Here is an 18917-nt window from a genome sequence, read left to right as displayed (position 1 = left end):
GAAGTTGAACTGCTTGGATTAATTAACTAGTTTAAATGTTTAAATAAGAGTTCACTTTTAAAACTGTTATTTATTCCATTCTATGTAATTGCGACACTGCAATACTATTTACTGTAGCAGTTACAGCAGGAATGCATTCAGATCATTGATTACGGCATAAAAAAATTACACTTTAAAGCATACTCATATTTAAGACAACAGTCCAACTAGCAAAGGCAATTCCAAGAATCCCATGGCAGGGCAGTTGGAATTAGATGATCTTTAAGGTCCCTTTCAACTCAAACCATTCTATGATTCATTCTATGAACTTATAAAAAAAGCAAGAAAAAGTTCTTGGCAGAATTCAAATCAGCAGATGCAAAGTCTGCACTGTATTACAATATCCTCAAAACATCCAGGGATACACAGATCTTTTTCAAACTTTCCTTAAGAGCTGCCTTGCACCACTGCCCAAGACAAAGCAAAGCAGCTGTGTGATTATGCCCCACCCAGCAATTAAAGCCCAGGAAATAATTCAGTTAGAGCTCTCGACTCTTCCTATGGATGTAGGATGTAAATCAGGAAGAGGCAGACTGAAGTAGAAACAGAGCAATAGTGAAAATTATCTGCCAGAGATGGAGTTGCTGCCTCTTCCCCACCCTCCTCTCCAACACAGTTCTGCCAGCTTGTACACAGGGTTGGAAGACCACCTGCAAAACCCAAGTTTCTACTTCTAGTCCACAGACCTCATATTCCACCTTATTAGTCTGCAACATAAACATAAACCTTAGCACTCTTACCTCTCTACACAGTGCAGCACACTTGTTCATAAGACTGACAATTAAAAAAACCCTTATCTTAAAATATATTTCATAAAGAATATAGAGAAGAAAGTGATTCACATACAACAAGGAAGCCTTTTCAAATATAGACAATTTCAAAGACCATTAAACAAGCAATTGAAACAGTCATGCAGAAAGAAAAGCTTGCAAAGAAAGCACCATCAGCAAGCAGAGAAAAAAACCTATCAACTCATCTCCCTAAACACATACAAAGTAGAGAGCCCTAACAGAAGACAAAGCAGCTCAGCTTACTAGACAATAGTTTAAAAAACCTTGAAGTTGAAAGTGTGTAAGTAAAAATAACTGAAACAATCCAATATTTAGAACTGCAAGGAACTTTGTTATTTTGGCGATATAATCCACATTTTTCTGAAAGCATGACATGAAAAAAGCTTTGTTTGGACCAACGCTTTTCTGGCAACACTAACCCACACATACTGCTGCACTGAAATGGAAAAGCTGTTTAACACCACTGAGCAACACTACACAACACGCCAGTACTGCGAATGAAGAAACCCACATGTTCATAAACCATTTGCCAAACATCACCATGAAGCAGTATCTAGGACGCATACTTGGTAAGTGACTGTGCCTTCTGCTGCAGAAAGTTCTCCCTTTGCATTTTAACTGTATGAATACTTTTCTTGTCCAGAAGTTTGGCAGCAGCCGGTATCTTCTGAATTAGAAAGTTGTCAGCAAACCAGATAATGTTAGCAGTCAATGTGATAGCTGGTACCTGGGGATAAAAAAAAGAAAAGAAAAATACTACAAGTAGGAATAATCATAAGTAATTACAACAAATACACCAGGCACGTTTCCTATGCTTCTTTTGAACTGTAACGCACAGTTCCATTTATTTCTGCATAACTAGTTCCTACAAAGTATTACGTACCCACCAAAAAAAGTTTCTTCCTTAAGAAATGTCCACTAACAACACCACAGGCAAAGGCATTACCACTCTCAATGATTCTAAACAGTACTATTTAATAATTTCTTAATATTGCCTGATATGAGAAAGCCCTAATCACATTCGGACTTGGAGATCTTCAAAATATATGTTTATAAGCAAGGTCAAAACCCTAACCACTTATTCAGTCCCACAATACTCATAATTAAACGTTTTGTCCTCAGCGCTACATTAATCTTAAGAAAGACTTCAATGGTAATTTCAAGTTATTTACCTTGCTGCTAAGTGAGTGAACAGGTTTCAGAGCATCTTTGAAAGAAAACAGGGTAGAACAAAATTACAAAAAACAGAAAAATATTAATACTTTTTTCTGACTTGTTTTGGTAAATTGTGCTCTTTCTTTTCCTAAGTCTTTGCTATGCTATACAACTAAGAAAATCATCTACATAATTACTGAAGTTTTTTCCCCCATCTCAACTGTTGACAAAAGAATAAAGCACTCACCTTCTTACAGGCATCCAACAATGACTTGTAAAATTTCTTGTCTATGGTCCGAAAAATCTGAAAATGCAGTACAAAGAGGCTACAGATGCCCACGTATTTATCCCTCTGGTCAATTTCTGAAGGTTCACCTGGAGGAATACATGAAAAAAATATCCCTTTGTGAATCCTACTTCCAGACAGGCAGTACAAACACTTTTAGAAACAGTGGAGCTGGCAGGAAAAGCATGAGCTTGCATTACCAAGTTTGGCTTCAACATGTGCAAAAGTTGTGCGAAGAATATGAGCAAATTCTTCAGCAAACGTGCTGTTCTTCGTCACTGACACTCCACCATTTACAGAATCAAATTGCTGCTCTATACAGGCCTGACCACAAAGGGAAAAATGAAAAAAAAAAAAAAAAAAAGAGAGAGCATAATGATAACACCATGAATTTCGGACCTTAAAACAAAACTGATTTTGCAAGAGAATGCTGCATGATAACATTGATTTGTCACATAGCACCTGAAGTTAGTCTTAAACTTCATAACATATGGATCTTTTTAACTATACTTAAATTATTTAATAGAAAAGAAAATACTTCAAATTTAATATACACAGTTTTCTTAAAAAAAGTTCTTCTTGAACCTAAATCCACCTGTAAAACCACATGTTGTGGGGGTATACGTGTATACATCACTGAAGTGGTACCTAATGACAGCTACCTGTCTCATATGCTAGGAATGAGACAAAAAATGTAACAAAGGTTACGTATTTTTAAGAGGAGACTTTAGCTTGCAGCTAAAATAAAGTGGACCTACGCTACGTAAGCCTAACCACTATTACAATTTCTGGAGAAAAACAGGCTCCCTGATAATACAATCTTAATGCCAAGCTGCCTGCTTTTCTTTCATTCTACAAAACAGTTAAGCATTAACTGCTACCATTCAAAGCCTGGCACAGCTCTAGCAGATGAGAAAAGCAAGGAAGGATCTTACAATAGAGCCTTTTTTCCATGCACAGATCTAAGACAAATTCACTGTATCCAGAACAGAACTAAATAAAAACAAACAATACATTATAAAAATACTCTCACTATAATGTAATAGGTTCCTCTATCCTACTGGGGAACATTAATTTTGTTACCTGAAATATCATTCCATCAAGTAACTGGCATTCCAGTTTTAACAGCAGCTTTTCAAATGGCTTCAGCTTATCTTCTTGAATCCCAAACTTCGAAGGGTTGTGATGGACAGATTTTAGCAGCCTATAAGGAGTAGACATGGAATACGTACATACTAACACAATTAAAACATGGTAACGGTTTTATTTCCTGCACTATTTTTTGGATAGGTTTCAATTGCTCACGTCTGGACCCATCAGCAACTCCAAAACTAAAAAACCTCAAATTCAAAACCTAGTAGGTCTTTATGAGCCATATGCATATGAATCACTCCCATTTATTGCAGCTTTTGATGAAAGAGTTATTATTCCACTAATTTAACCTTTATAATTGTTGGCTCTTCATCTTTTCCTTATGATAGCTTGCTTCCTTTAATCTGTATGCCCATGCCCATGATCAAAATGGATAGGGATAGTCTCAGATCAGTTCTATGCAAAATGAGATTTCTAACTGAATATATTTTAAACCCCACCAATCACTGTTTGTCAAGATGCTAACCATGTATTGGAAGCCTAACATTCAGTACTTAAAACAAATCACTGGTGCTGTAAGGACAAAGCGGGAGCTTAGCCGTGCTCTTCATCAAGATTTTTGGAAAACTCTCAGGGCTACTAAAATCCATGCTCCCAAACTGACTTTCTTGGAACAAAGACATATGCACATGTTTTTATCTTTTATGTTGTGGGAGTATTTTTCACACCTTTGGAGACACACCTCTTATACATGGTCCAGTGATCCTTCAGAGTGGCATGATTGTCGATTATTTCATCCAGAGTGATTAAGACTGTGAGCAACTCTCCTAGATGCTCATACATTGTCTGTTTAAAAAAAAAAGAAAAGAAAAAAAAAAAAGAACTGTAGTTATTTAAAAGTTTATTGCAGTCACACACAGCATACAGAATTTCAGTTCCTTTCAACATATCAACGGACAAGATATCAGCTAAAGAGAGTTAAATCAGAGATTTCTTGGTTTGGTAGCTTAAAGATTCAGTATTTCTTGTACTGACACAAGGAATGTTAGTTTGTGCGCAGGCACTGCTTTAACTTCACTGATCTAGTTTGACACTGAAGGTAGGATTTTTTAAATTGTCTGCATGCAGCAGCACATCTTGTACACCATAAAGGAGCATGCAAACACTTTTCAGCTAAGGAAGTTGGAATGACAGACACAGCGACACCAGTCCTTTCCACATAAAGGCCAGAAAAAGCTGATGAACAAAATAGAATCCTTCAAGGAAATTCTAGATTGAAAGTTGTACCACTTTTCTCAGGATTACTGATCAAGACATACATATATTAACATAAGAAAAAGGGCTCCAAATCATTCCCACCTGAAAATGAACCCCAGACGTCTCTATAATTTTAGGTGCGTTCCTGTAAATAAAATAAATATTTTAATGCCTTTTTTTAATCCAGAGCTTATTAATTCTGTATCACTGTGTGCTCTTTTATTCTTGTGGTACGCTTTTCTTCATTAACATTGTAACTTCAGAAAAAAAAAAGCCAACTTCAAAATCTGACCAAAGTACGTGCTATGTGAAATCTGCGTGCTATGGTCAAATTTAATATTGCATTTTTCAATGCACAGCATGCAGCTGATTCAAACCACTGATGTCATGACTGTGCATGTATTATCAGCCATTCCCAATTCAATTATGCTAACACAAAGTAGCCTTGATACATACAGCCTTGAAGTACTAAATCACCTCATGTATTTAATCGAGCCATGTCCAAGCTATGCAGCCAGCACCATACAGAAAGTCTACCTTGTGCTGCAATGTTAGAAAAAAGTGAAAACAACAAATAAAACTGAGAAGAATGATGCTATCGTATCTGGAGGAGTAAAAAAATTAAATATAATTCTTGCCCTTTGTTAAAGCACTGCTTTTTCTGAAAATAAACCAAATCCTACTTCATAGCGGCCTATGAAGCCCAAACTTGCAGAGCAAAGCACTCCTCGTATCTCTAAACAACAATATTCCAAAAATTATCATGACTTACGCAGAACATTCATATTTTATACACTGTTCAGCTACATAAAACCAATATAGTATTTTAGGAAATAATTACTTGTTGCTGGTATACAGAGCAGCCAACTGATGCACTACATTCACCACCACCTCGTAACATCGGGTAACAAAGCAAGACAGCTCCTGAAATACAAGAAAATAAAATGCACATACATGGATACAGCCTCCTCACACAAGCTGCCATTACATCCAGAACACTGAACATAAATCACAGAACTTGCAACCCAAGCTCCAACTACATTCCTAATCCAAGTTAGTAGACAGACCTACAGCACGATGGAAAACACCATCCTAGTAACTAATAGCTCAGAAAAATAATCTGGGACTAACCGAAGAAGGTACCAAACACAAGCTCCCAGTACAACTTGGACTATTTATACTATTGGTCCAGTTTATCAAAGACAGTAAGCAAGCTTTCAGAGCAAACATCCCTGATAGCAAAGGCTGTGTCTTTTCCTGCTAGATTCAGGAGTTACACTCTGTGAACTGGTGATGTTTGAATTCAAATTAGAAATGAACACAGAAGCCTGTACCTACCATAAGTTTTCAAATAAACAACACAATGCATTTTGAGAGATATGTTGATTGAAGCAGAACTTGAGCTCAGTTACATAGTACAAAATGAGTAAGAACAGGTCAACTCTGACATGTGAAGGACTATTTTAATTTCCAGAATGAATTTTAAAAAGACGTTCCTTGAGCAATAATATAAATGGATCTGAATTTCGCTTAACTGCAATAATATTTGCTCATTAATGCACCCTATAATCCCATCACAGAAAAATCAGCATGTGAGGGGTCTAAGCAGTGGCTTCATAGCAGACAGCCCACACTGGCTAACCAGCCAGCCTGCCGTTCCTGCCAGAAGGCTGGCTAACAGCTGAATTCTACCTTCCTCTCCATCAAAATAGATCTTATTTGGGCTTCTGCCTTCTAATAGTTAACCAGTTTTCACAAAGCACAGAAGTGCCATTACTTCTGATACTTGTAATAACTCTATCAAATGCAGCTGAAACAAGCCAATAGATTCCAGAGGAATAGATTAACAGACAACTGAGATCGTGTTTCCTGGGGAAGGGGCACCAGCTGTCATGTAAAACTTCCAGAAAATAGTCCAATTTAACAGCATATGCATATTAGCAAATACATAATACAGACAAAATTAGCCTTTTATTAGAGTTCTTCAATACACCACCTTCTGCAGGACCAAGAGCACCAAAGTAGTGTTTCACACCACCATTCTGACAATTTTTTGGAAAAATATTTTGAGATAGCAAATTTGAGGTTATTACATCTGGTTAGTCAAGAAACCCTAACTCAGAAGAGTCTATAAATCGATTAATAAATAAAAAAATCAACGCATAAGCCTGTGAGACTTGATGAGATGCATCCCAGAGTCCTGAGGGAACTGGTTGATGTGGCTGCCCAGCCACTCTGAATGATATTTGAAAAGTCATGGCAATCAGGATAAGTCCCTGATGACTGGAAGAAGGGTAACATTGTGCCTGTTTCTAAAAAGGAGAGAAAAGATGACCCTGGGAAGATCATGGTCCTCCTAGAAGCCATGTTAAAGCACATGGAGAACAGGAAAGTGATTCTAGGCAACCAGAATGGCTTCACCAAGAGTAAGTGCTGCCTGACCAACCTAGTAGCCTTCTACAATGGGGTAACCACAGCAGTGGACACCGGAAAACCAAGAGATGTGATCTATCCGAACTTCTGTAAAGCCTTTGACACAGTCCCCTCACAACATCCTTCTCTCTAAATTGGAGAGACATGCTTTTGAAAGATGGACAGTTAGGTGGATAAGAAATTGGTTGGATAGCCTTATCCCTGGTTTCAATACAGGATGGGGGATAACATGACTGCAAACAGCCCTGTGGAGAAGGATTTGGAATGCTGGTTGACGAGAAGCTCGACATGAGCCAGCAACGTGCGCTCACAGCCCAGAAGGCCAACCGTATCCTAGCCTGCATCAAAAGAAGTGTGGTAAGCAGGCTGAGAGAGGAGATTCCCCCCTCCACTCTGCTCTTGTGAGACCCTACCTGGAATACCATGTCCAGTTCTGGAATTCCCAAGATAAGAAGGATATGGAACTGTTGGAACAGGTCCAGAGGAGGGCTACAAGGATGATCCAAGGGCTGGAGCACCTCTGCTGACAGGCAGAGAGAATTGGAGTTGTTCAGTCCAGAGAAGAGAAGGCTCTGGGAAGACCTTACAGTGGCCTTCCGGTACTTGAAGAGGACTACAAGAAAGCTGGGTCGTGACTTTTTACAAGGGCATGTAGTGATAGATCAAGGGGAAATAGCTTTAAATAGGAAATGGGAGGATTTAGATCAGCCATTAGGAAGAAATTCATCATGATGAGGGTGGTGAGGCACTGGAACAGGTTGGCCAGGGAAGTTATAGATTCCCCCCATCTCTGGAACTGCTCAACGCCAGGATGGATGGGGCTTTGAGCAGTCTGGTCTCATGGAAGGTGTCCCTGTGAACAGCAGAGGGGTTGGAACTGGGTGGGCTTTAAGCTCTCTTCCAACCCAAGCCATTCCATGATTCTATGATTCTAATTGGTGGACATTAGCTCTATAAAAGCAATATTTTACCTCTTTTGTCATCTTCATTCATATTTTCCCATCAACCTTGGACATGCAACATTGACCAGAACAGCATTTGCCAGTCTGTGATGTAGACTACTACTAAGTGAATTACAGGAAACAACAGTTGAAAAAGAACGCACTCAGTAAGGATAAAGTTTTTCTTATAGCTTTACCCAAAGCAATACACACCTGTCAGCAAAGTAAACTTCTATATCTGGCAACATCCTGCATCTCCCTTCTTTCCCAAGTTGCTCAACAATCAGCAAGACGTTGCAGCATATGTGCACAATGTGTTCACAAGCAACACACCTATATTTTTGTGTAGTGCTTACTCTATGAATATACACATTAGCATACAACCCATAAGCAAACAAACTGTTCTACAGTCACCCTGCTCTCAACTTCCACCGGGACAGATTATCCTGGCAAAGATAACAAAGAAAAGTCTGGTAAAACACAAGTGTACCATCGCCTCATTTCAGAACCACTAAAAGGTCTCAAACACCTGCTCAATAAGAAATAAAGTACGAAGGAAGAAACTATGTTGATAGGACAAAAAGCTTGAAAAATGGGGGGAAAATAAGATATCCTAACCAGTAATGCACTCAGGCACAGCAAATTCGCTAAGAAACAACTTCTAATTGCATTCAACCTGTTATGACTCCATAAATTGCTACACGCTCACATACAGCCAGAACAGGATTTTTAACCTTTGTTAAACTACAATTTGTTTAAACCTTCTGGAAGTTTCCTGTATATTCTCTGCTTCCACACTGATATCATAACAAGCAATATTACATAAAAATAGAAACATTTTTGGGAACAGAGCAGTCACTTAAGCTATACTGGAGACAAAAAAAATCCATAGTAGACTGAAACCCAAGAGCACAGGAAATCCTCAGAAGAGACAAAGATCCTGTTTTCATGCAAAGAAACCCAACAACAATCAAACTGTATAAGAAATGACTGTTCTTCCCCGAAAGTTTGAGTGGGGCAGAAGTAATTTTTTTCCAGGTACTTGTTTGATAATTTTGCTTTCTTCTATTAGCTAAAGAAGTTGTATAAACAATTAATCCATTCCCAATGCTCCATGAAAACTAGAAGTTGCTAATCAAACCCATAAAAACAGATATCTTTAACTTCACCATCAAAGGAAACAACCTTGATTTATCTTCTCTAACCAAAATTTTCTTAAGAGAATTCTAATCTCTTTGAACAATAATTACACAAACTGTAATTTCTTCTCTCATTTGACTTATGGAGTTTTAGACAAGTATAAAAAAACCCACCAAAATCACGTATGATACATCAGCTGGTAGTGACAGGTCTGTGGGTAAAACATAGTAACATATCAAATGACTGCAATGCCTTTCAGCAAGATGCAAGGAGGATACTACAGACTGTTAAACCCACTTTGCAAGTAAAACTTGTTTGTTTGTTTTGGCAGCAATTATAAAAAAAAAAAAATCAAAACATACTCTACCTGCAAGAAAGAAACAAATCTTCCCATCTGTATCTGGCAATCTCCCTCCACCATGCTGGAATCTGTGGCTTCAAAGACAAACATTTGTCACTACTTTCAAAAGTCTGTATTAGACCTGTTCAGTTAACATTGAAGCTTGCCCTCCAAGCCATTTGTTTGTGCACTATTATATAGTATAGTATATAGTACAGTGCACTATCATAAGCTTACTGATGGACCCTTAAAAACTTTGAATTTTTTGGACTTAAGTTTGAAGCTTCTTTCTCATTAAAAAATACATTGTTTCTAAGTTAGACATAAAGCAGGAAAAAAAGTCTCCATCACCTGAAAGAAAATAAAGAATTAAAAAAAATAATTCTTTAAAGGCATATATTTTAAAAAGTTTGTATGAAAGCACTAGGTATTTATATTGCAAGCAACATCCTTGGTGGTTGTTTACTGAACGAATATACTATATCAACTATATAATTAATCAGAAGAAAAAGCTGTGTAGCATACAATTTCCTCAAGAGATTTATTTTCTTTTTCCTACATATCATCCTGCACAAAGGCTGGCTTGTCATCACAGCTTCAAAGCAATACGTGTATGATGAAGTACACTAACAAGATACTATTAAATGCAATAATTACATCACCGATGCCAAATTGCTTCACTCAGCTGGAGCAGCTGTAATAATACCCGATAAAATACAGTCTTTTCAATGTGATGACAGACAATGCTCTAAACTTCAGCTTTTTCTGTTGGGACAGTCTGAGCAAAAATGCCTTACAATTGCAAGTTTACATGCTTAAGACTTGCATGTCTTACTGCTTCATAAAATACGTTCTTTTAGAGCAGTCATCAGAGACTCAAGGAGTCTCCATAATTCTGTAAGACAGAGCTCTGGGACAAGACGCTAAATATTGCACGCTTCCCCACTACAGATTTAATGTAACCTCTACTCTGTTTAGCGTATGTCCCAAATAAACAATCCTACAATATAAAGTTCCTAAACTAATCCTAGCTACCCCAAGGACAAGCTGAAAAAAAAGTTTCTTTACACAGGTGGAAAAGGATAGTATAGTATTTGTTTAATTTCAACCACCCTTGAGCAACTTTGCCAGCTGCTCTAAACAAGCAAAATTGCTGTTACCAAAGCAAATGCTGAAAGGAGGGATACAGAAGTGGAGAACAATTTCTGCATCTCTACCTAACCCACAGACTGCTGACATCTCAGCTCCCGCCATTCTTAAGCATTCCCTGCAGAACACCCATCATGAATAAACTGCTGTTGTAACCTGCAACAGTCTGATGTTTTTCTTGCTAGAGACATGGAGAAGTTTTGAGGGATTCCCTAGTATCCATTTGGCAGCACATCACCTTCTTTGCAAATATTTAGAACCATGTCTGATAAGAAGTGAGAACCTGCTAAGAAAAAACCCCCACCAAACCCACGGTTTTTCACACTCCTTAACTGAACCATAGCAGTCATCTTACATAGCACATAAAAGAATGTTAAATAGTCCCTATCTCAAAGACTTCACATTCCTCAATACTTCTGTCATGGTCAAGATTCTGGAAAAGCTTGAAAAAAAAATAAAAAAAATCCTTTTACAAGACTATGAAAGGACCATCCCCTTTCTCTGAAATTTCTGAAACAGAAAACAAACTTCGGTTATGGGTCTCTAAATCAACTCATTGACATATTCAGTCCTCAGGATCGAGATCTTTACTTATTCCCAGAATAGCATCCCTTAATGTAGAAGCTTAAGATCAATGCTTCAGAGGAATTCCCAGCTTAATATCAAACGACAGCTTTGACCTAACACGGGGTCTCATGATTTGCCAACTGAACTGACTTAAAGTTAGTTGTGCCTGTGTATTATGTCACAGTCAAAACAGTACTACGAGTACTATTACCTGCACTTGAAGGGCAGGTGACATTAACACACTGCAACTTCTCTTGGAACAACTATGATTGGTTAAGTAACATAGGAAGGACTTGATCCAAGTTCATGGTTTTATTGTTTTACTACAATCAAATTACAGATTTATTGTTTTACTACAACTAATGTAAAATTTAGTTCCAGTAAGAAAGAAGCTGCTTTAGGTTATGCTTACATGTGAAACATGTTTTCTTCGAAAAACACCTGCTACATTATATAAACTGAGGTTTGTATATGTTAGTGATTAAATACAATCTCAACAGCCCATACTCCGTATTTCTCACATAAACAAGGCTGCAAAAACTTCCTGTTAAAGTAACAGATAAATCTTACTGTTATCTTAAGCTAACTCAAGACAGTTACAAGACACTAATGTGTACCCCTATATAACCTTAAACATCCCTTATTTGGTGCTTATCAAAGATGCAGAGAAAACACATACCCATATTATAGAACTACACTTACTGTAGCATTTAACCTAAAGCAATGACAGAACCCTACAAACTTTACAGTAAAGGGAGTTACTTACCTCCTTCTCCATAAAACAAGAGGCCATTATAAAATTTAGTTTCTGCCTAACAACAAAAGCAGAAATTTGTTTTTTAATACATAGGATATACGCAATCATGCTATAAAAATTTATACATTATATCTTGTTTCTTTACTGCTAGACAATATATTTATATATCAGCTTTCCAATCTGCAAACATTTTTACACAAAGTAATAAGACAGCTGAATTTACCTCATATTTTAACTTCTTGATTTCACAGCAAAGGGCAGCATACACAGTTATTACTTTGTTTAGAACCTAGACTCAAAGGGGAAAAAAACACACGGATTACAAATAGATTCACGTTTAGAGAGCTTGATTTTTTAAAATATTATTTTTAAAATATTTTTTTTCTTTTAGGCACAAAGCGCTTACCTTGTTTTCTGTCTTTATAAGCTCCAGGAGGGAGGACTGTTCATATGGCAAAAGCTAAAATTTAAAAACAAACACACAAAAAAAACCAGAAAAAACCCAAACAACTTTAGAAAATATTGGTTAAAAAAAGTATTTATCCAACTATGTAAGTAATCTTTTTCTCCAGTTTAATGTTAAATAAAGACCAGTAATAAGAGCACAATATTTGCACATTACTGGCAACGTACACTGCAGGAAACCTTCGCTCCTCACATTTACATGTAATAGCTCTGCTTTCACTCTAGGCAGAAAGACAAAGAACTAGCTATAATACATTGCATTTACAACAATTTACTTTCAAAACATGGAAAGCAAAAGCTGTATTATGGTTTATGTAGAAAAAAAACAGCTCAGGAAATTTAAAACATCATTAAGAATCCCAGATGCAGGAAACAGGATGCATAGCGTATATCTGCAGGCAGATGTTGACATTTTGTACTGAAGGCAGCCATGATTTTGCCTAGTTCATACACATCAGCACTGTGCTGACCTTACACAAAATTTAGTGAAATTATTCAGATGGATGACTTAAGAGTGCGTCTTTAGCACAGACAAGTTCCATATGGTAACAAAAGTGCTTTTAAATGATACTTGCAAGTTCAGTAAAAGGAAAAAAAAGAAAAAATAGTGCTCCACAGACAACAGAGAAGCAAAGAAATAACGTCTGGAGGACAGAAAATATAGTACCAAGGCAAATCATCCAAAACAGAACCATAAACACACACATAGCTCACTTTCCAGTTATACAACTAGTGAGCTCTTCTAGAACCCCAATCTCCAGATAAAAAACACCAGCACCCACAGGGAAGAAGTTTGCTGGAATTATCCTTCTCAACACATGAATAATTATAAATTCATGTAACTTCCCCTAGTATGCAAAAGAATAAAATCTTCTCTTATGATATGCATCAATTTATCAACGTGATAATTAAAATTGTTTCAGAAACCTAACCAATACTCATAAGTCAAAATTTTACAAGTACAAATGCATGATGCTTTTAATTCTCAGGTTTTGAAGGGAAGGAGGAACTAGGAAAATAACAGTTACAGTACATATTAAATATATGAATATATATGAAATATATTAAATATATGAATACCTTTAATGCTATGGGATCAAGACTGAAGTCCCAAACATCTCCGATGGAGTCATCCAAAGCATCTTCAATTCTCTTCAGCTGAGATGTATATTCCTCAAGAAATTTTCCATAATTCTTCAACTGCACTTCAGCATGGATTTCTGAGAATTGATAACATTTGTACTGTTTAGTAAACTGCAATATCAAAAATTTCATTTAAAAAATACTTAATCTGTTGCTATTTAGCTGTGGTACTCTACTCTTCATTTTGCTGCAGAGTTTTTCCTTAATATAACTGCACCTTCAATACGCAGTTCTTGCTTGTTTAAAAACAATCCTACAACTCGATGGCAGTTTAAAAGAAATCCAAACACTATTTAAAGAATATCAAACTTCGAAGTGAATTGCAGAAAATAATTTTTAAAATATGCATATATTTTAAAACTAAGATCTAACAAACCTAACCTAATATCACCACAATGCTGAGAAAAGAAATGATTGTAGAAGTTGTAACACAACAGGTGATGCTGCTGCTATTGGCTGAACCAGAACATATGCAATTATCGATGATCTCAAACGTCATTTCCAACCAAACAATTTCATGATTCTATATTAGAACTTTGTGGAAATGGGTCTAAACATTACAGCCCAAGTAGCAGCCGTATCAGCAGCAAGCCCCCTTCCAGTCTTTCCCTGCTAGCTCTCAGTAAGCCATTTGGGTACTACGTGGGAAGTTTTTTGCTTTCAATCATTCCCTCTACTTGCAAATTCACCATCTTGAAGTGGAACTTTTCTTCTACTTAGCATCTGGATACTGAAATGCACAGCTGTCCTGTTACTGCTGGGGCAAGTAGGTTATTGCTTTCAAAAAGCTGGTCAAACAGCAACAACGGTGGTGTTAATTAGCAAAGTAAGTCTAAAGATGGTCCACAAAAAGTTTCATCCACTCTATCCTGATCTTTTATCTTCCCACATGAAGACACCCTACCGCACCTTAAGCAGAATTACTGACTAAAGTTGCATAATCTGAACTACAGAGTGAATGATTATAGCTCAGCCTTCTACGCTCAGTAAGGAAGTAAAATCCTTTTTCACGTGAAGACTTCAGTGTCTTCCCTGTAACTAGATAACAAATCTAGCAGTTTGTGACCTTCTGCTATTTGTAAAAAATGGAATTATCTAGAACGTTAGAGAATGTAAGTCAGCTGAATACCTGAACTTTTCCTAAACAATAAGTCAACTCTCCTGTAGCTTTATGTGTGTCCTTTTCACATTTCTGCAAGTAGGCTGCTCAAGAAAGTTAAAAAACTTGTATTCTGCTCTGTAGGTTTAACCCTAGTCATCTACCTTGCCAATAACTAAGTCAAATGGTAGCTGATGCCTACTTCAGCGGAAGGCACTGCTGAATCAATTATCACTCATTTTTTGGAGGAAGAAAATATTTGACCGAGGCACTGCAGCAAGCATAATGGGAAGAACAAATAACAACAAACTTATTAGGAAAAGAGAAAGACTACATACAGGAGGGTTGCAGCTGAGAAGTGGAAATGACTGCAGTGAAATCCTAAACTAATTCTAAGCTACTACTCTAAAGCCAGCAGCCATGCAACCATAAGGGCATATGGACTGCAAAGCCTATCCGAGAAGCACAATCAACTCTCCCACGTGAAGTTCTGCATTAGTGCCATTGAGTTCTACCTGTGCCTACAGCATAGACAGTGCACTGGCACTGCCAAAATAAGACAAAAAATACTGACAGAGATACTGGGGCTCTACAGGAAGAGCAGAAAAAGCTCCCAAGTCATACAAGAGTAGGAAACTGGCAGTGCTGTTCAAATCAATTCCCTACAAAACGGGCAGCATTTCTCAAACAAAATCTCACAGCAGTGCTCTGCTAGAGATCCACAAATTGTCACCTTTCCAGTAGCCAAAGGATGGATGTGAACAATATTCTATAGCTCAACAGAACTGATATTAAACACTTCCAAATACTTAACTATTGATAGGCATCAGTCTCCACTTTGTGCTGAACAGACATAAAAGACAAGTGTGAATTACTTCTCACTATTTTAGAGAGACAAGAGAGTGAAAGCTATTAACTAGGCAGAGATAGGCAGATCTGAAGTGATTAAAAAAATTACTCAGACGGGGAAGCTTTTTAAGATGCAGAAAAGTTTTCCTAAATAAACTGGCCTCACAGAAAGCAGATACTTCCTTTTTTTTCAGAGCAACAAACAACACTTCATGAAGTATAATCTGTCTATAACAAGTCTGGATTTAGTTTCTCCTCAAGTGATAAAAAGAAAGCATTAGCAATTGGAACAATGAGAGATCAACTCAGCAGTACAGATCCCCCAACTTAATTTTATCTTCTTCCAGGAAATCAGCAATATCAATATTCAATGGACTTATTGCCACAGCAGGATTTGTAAGTGCTGTGTCCATAAATATCTAGTACAGAGATGCAACAAACCAGACTTACGTAGTATGTTGTGCCCTCAGTTGAGGACACTGTAATTGCTAAAGATTCTTGATAGAGGTATAAAGTGAAAGTAGACAACAACAACAAATGTTACTTAAGTCAGGGGATTTTTTCTAGGAGAACATTGTGTGCTGTTCTCAACAGAAAATCAGTCTGACTGTTCACCCTCAAGATCATGATACTGGAGCACACTGTGTCATTTAAAGTTCTCAGAGCTGCACTTCATGCTAAGAGCAAACTAATGGAGATTTGCATTTTGAGGAAAAGCTACATTTTCCATTCCGTACCTAGAGAACTGGCAAAAAACTCAGCTCAGGATAGCTTCAGTTTCCAATGAAATTCAGATTAAATGAATATGGTATAAACAGTATTGTCCCTTGGGATAATATTAGATATGAAACAGGTGGTCCGTGAGTGACACATTTTCACAGCAACACCTGGTATAATTAATTTGGCACAATTTAATTTACAGCATGTATTACAATGTGACAACCATGTAGGTTTCCCCGTCTAGAAACTAGGTCACCTTCACGGGCTGAGAAAAATGTGGATTTTGACAGGCACAAGAACCCACTGTCAAAGACTTAAGCATCACAAGGTCTTCATTAATAATTTTTCAAAGGTGAAATGGCAAGTGACCACCCAGCTCCGTACAGAAAGCCTTTACCAACTGAAGCTGCTTACAACTAACTTATCCTGGGATTACCTCTCTGGCTAACAGAGGAAGCAACAGCACAACATCTGTGAGCCACAAGAAATGATGGGGACAGAAGGAAACACCATCCCCACAAAAACAATCTGTCCCTCCTGCCCAGTTCATGCCAGAAGATAAAGTCATAGTATCACAGAATGCCAGGTTGGAAGGGACCTCTGGGATCATCTGGTCCAAAGTTTTAGGTAATATACAGTTTAAATGAGAGGGCCCAGAACCCAGCTGAGCCTTAAAAGTGCCCAGAGTAAAGGAATCCACCATCTCCCTTGAGAGATTATTCCAATGTTTAACTGTTCTCACAGTGAAAAATTTCCTGCTGGAATCCAGTCTCCCCAGGAGCAACTTAAACCCACCACCCCTAGACTTTTCCGTGAGCCTCCATCCTCTCAGTGGACACCTTTGAGGCAGGCAAGCCCCTACCTGCTACCCCCAGCGGTGGTGATGGATGAAGTATCCACTCGCCCACCACAAGCACTCCCAACACCTATGGAGAGGGCAACGGCAAGCACAAAAGAGGCCCAGGGGAAGTGCAAAGTCTGTGGGGGCTGAGGGGGATCCCGCAGCTGCTTCTCTTCCCTCCCTTCTACTCTCCCTCCCACTTCATAGAATCACCAGGTTGGAAAAGACCCCTTGGATCATCGAGTCCAACCATTCCTATCAAACACTAAACCATGTCCCCGAGCATCTCGTCTACCCGTCTTTTAAATACCTCCAGGGAAGGTGACTCAACCACCTCCCTAAGCAAGCTGTGCCAGTGCTTGATAACCCTTTTGGTGAAGAAATTTTTCCTAATGTCCAGTCTGAACCTCCCCTGACATAGCTTGAGGCCATTCCCTCTCGTCCTGTCCCCTGTCACTTGGGAGAAGAGGCCAGCACCCTCCTCTCTACAACCTCCTTTCAGGTAGTTGTAGAGAGCAATGAGGTCTCCCCTCAGCCTCCTCTTCTCCAGGCTAAACAACCCCAGCTCTCTCAGCCGCTCCTCGTAAGACTTGTTCTCCAGCCCCTTCACCAGCTTCATCGCTCTTCTCCGGACACGCTGCAGAGCCTCAACATCCTTCTTGTGGTGAGGGGCCCAGAACTGCTCCCAGGAGGGGCTGGAAGGGACCGGGGTCCCTGCAGTCCCCCTGTGCCCGCGCCCCTCCTCCCATTCCCCGCCGCAGCCCGGCCCCGCGCTCACTCTGCGAGCCGTCATCGAGCCGGTCGAACTCCCAGTCCGGAGAGAGGGTCTCCAGCGCCATCGCCACCCTCTCCCTCCTCTCTCTTCTCTCCCTCCTCGTTCCCTCCTCCTCCTCCTCCTCCTCTCCCTCCTGACTCAGGCGCACGAGACTTCCGGCCCCGCTCGCGCGCCGCCCTCTGGGAAATCGAGGCGGCGGGGACAGCGGCGGGAGGCGGCGCCCCCTGCACGGCGGTGCTCGCACTGCGCCTGCGAGTCAGCCCCCATCCCCCAGCCGCTGGTGGGACGCATGGTGGGAAACAGCGCCCCCTGCAGGGCGGCGCTCGCACTGCGCCTGCGCCCCCCTCCTCGCCTCTTGGATACTGTTGTTTATCACTTTCCAAGGACTAATTTTAACGTCATTATGAACTTCACAACAGTCAAACCTCTCGCTAATTTGGAGCCGGCTCTAGCTCTGCCTGACCTTGCACTCGAGATGGGGAGAGGCTGCAAACAGAGGCGATCCCAGCAGACACAGCTGTTCAGCACAGGCCACGCTGCACACAAGGCGCTCTCATCTCCAAAGGATGAACAGTGTCTGGGAAAACAGTGCTTGAAAGAAAAGACGCTGTCAGAGGGATATTCTGTATAGCTTTCAAAAAAAATTACAATTACTTAGATGAAACATAACTCAGCTTTAGCTTACATCAAAAATATTCCACTTTTTGTAGTAGTAACTGCACCGATTCCTGGCTTGTATAAGATGTGGGGTGGCCAGCAGGAGCAGTGACTGTCCCCCTGCACTCAGCAGGGAAATGGTCCTCCCCCTGTACTCAGCACTGCTGAGGCTGCACCTCAAATCCTGTGTTCAGTTTTGGGCCCCTCACTACAGAAAAGACATTGAGAACCTGGAGCAGGTCCAGAGACGGGCAATGAGGCTGGTGGAGGGGCTGGAGAGCAAGTCTTATGAGGAGCAGCTGAGGGACTGGGATTGTTTAGCCCGGAGAAGAGGAAGAGAGGACATAACCATATTGCTCTCTACATCTACCTGAAAGGAGATTGTAGTGAGGCAGGTGTTGGTTTCTTCTCCCAAGTAACA

The 18917-nt window shown here is 39.3% G+C and overlaps 1 protein-coding gene across 2 annotated transcripts in view; it reads right to left on the bottom strand.

Annotated features, from left to right (window-relative positions):
* The window catches only part of WASHC4 (WASH complex subunit 4), a 41693-nt gene extending 23742 nt beyond the window's left edge, over positions 1-17951 (bottom strand). Inside the window, exons 1-13 of one of the 2 annotated variants that reach the window (XM_069859609.1) lie at positions 17843-17951; positions 13493-13632; positions 12354-12407; positions 12171-12236; positions 11957-12002; positions 9502-9569; positions 5462-5544; positions 4723-4765; positions 4106-4209; positions 3355-3475; positions 2472-2595; positions 2233-2360; positions 1397-1557 (exon numbers count right to left, since the gene is read on the bottom strand). In XM_069859609.1, coding sequence (XP_069715710.1) covers positions 1397-1557; positions 2233-2360; positions 2472-2595; positions 3355-3475; positions 4106-4209; positions 4723-4765; positions 5462-5544; positions 9502-9569; positions 11957-12002; positions 12171-12236; positions 12354-12407; positions 13493-13632; positions 17843-17903 — 1199 coding nt within the window. In that variant the 5' untranslated portion in view covers positions 17904-17951. The remainder of the gene's footprint in view (positions 1-1396; positions 1558-2232; positions 2361-2471; positions 2596-3354; positions 3476-4105; positions 4210-4722; positions 4766-5461; positions 5545-9501; positions 9570-11956; positions 12003-12170; positions 12237-12353; positions 12408-13492; positions 13633-17842) is intronic. The other variant, XM_069859618.1, reaches the window with a different exon arrangement.
* Positions 17952-18917: the final 966 nt, after the last annotated feature.

Source organism: Phaenicophaeus curvirostris, chromosome 1, assembly GCF_032191515.1.
Source record: "Phaenicophaeus curvirostris isolate KB17595 chromosome 1, BPBGC_Pcur_1.0, whole genome shotgun sequence".
Lineage (NCBI taxonomy): Eukaryota > Metazoa > Chordata > Aves > Cuculiformes > Cuculidae > Phaenicophaeus > Phaenicophaeus curvirostris.
The sequence above is the reverse complement of the archived record's forward strand: the minus strand, read 5'-3'. Positions and strand labels throughout refer to the sequence as shown.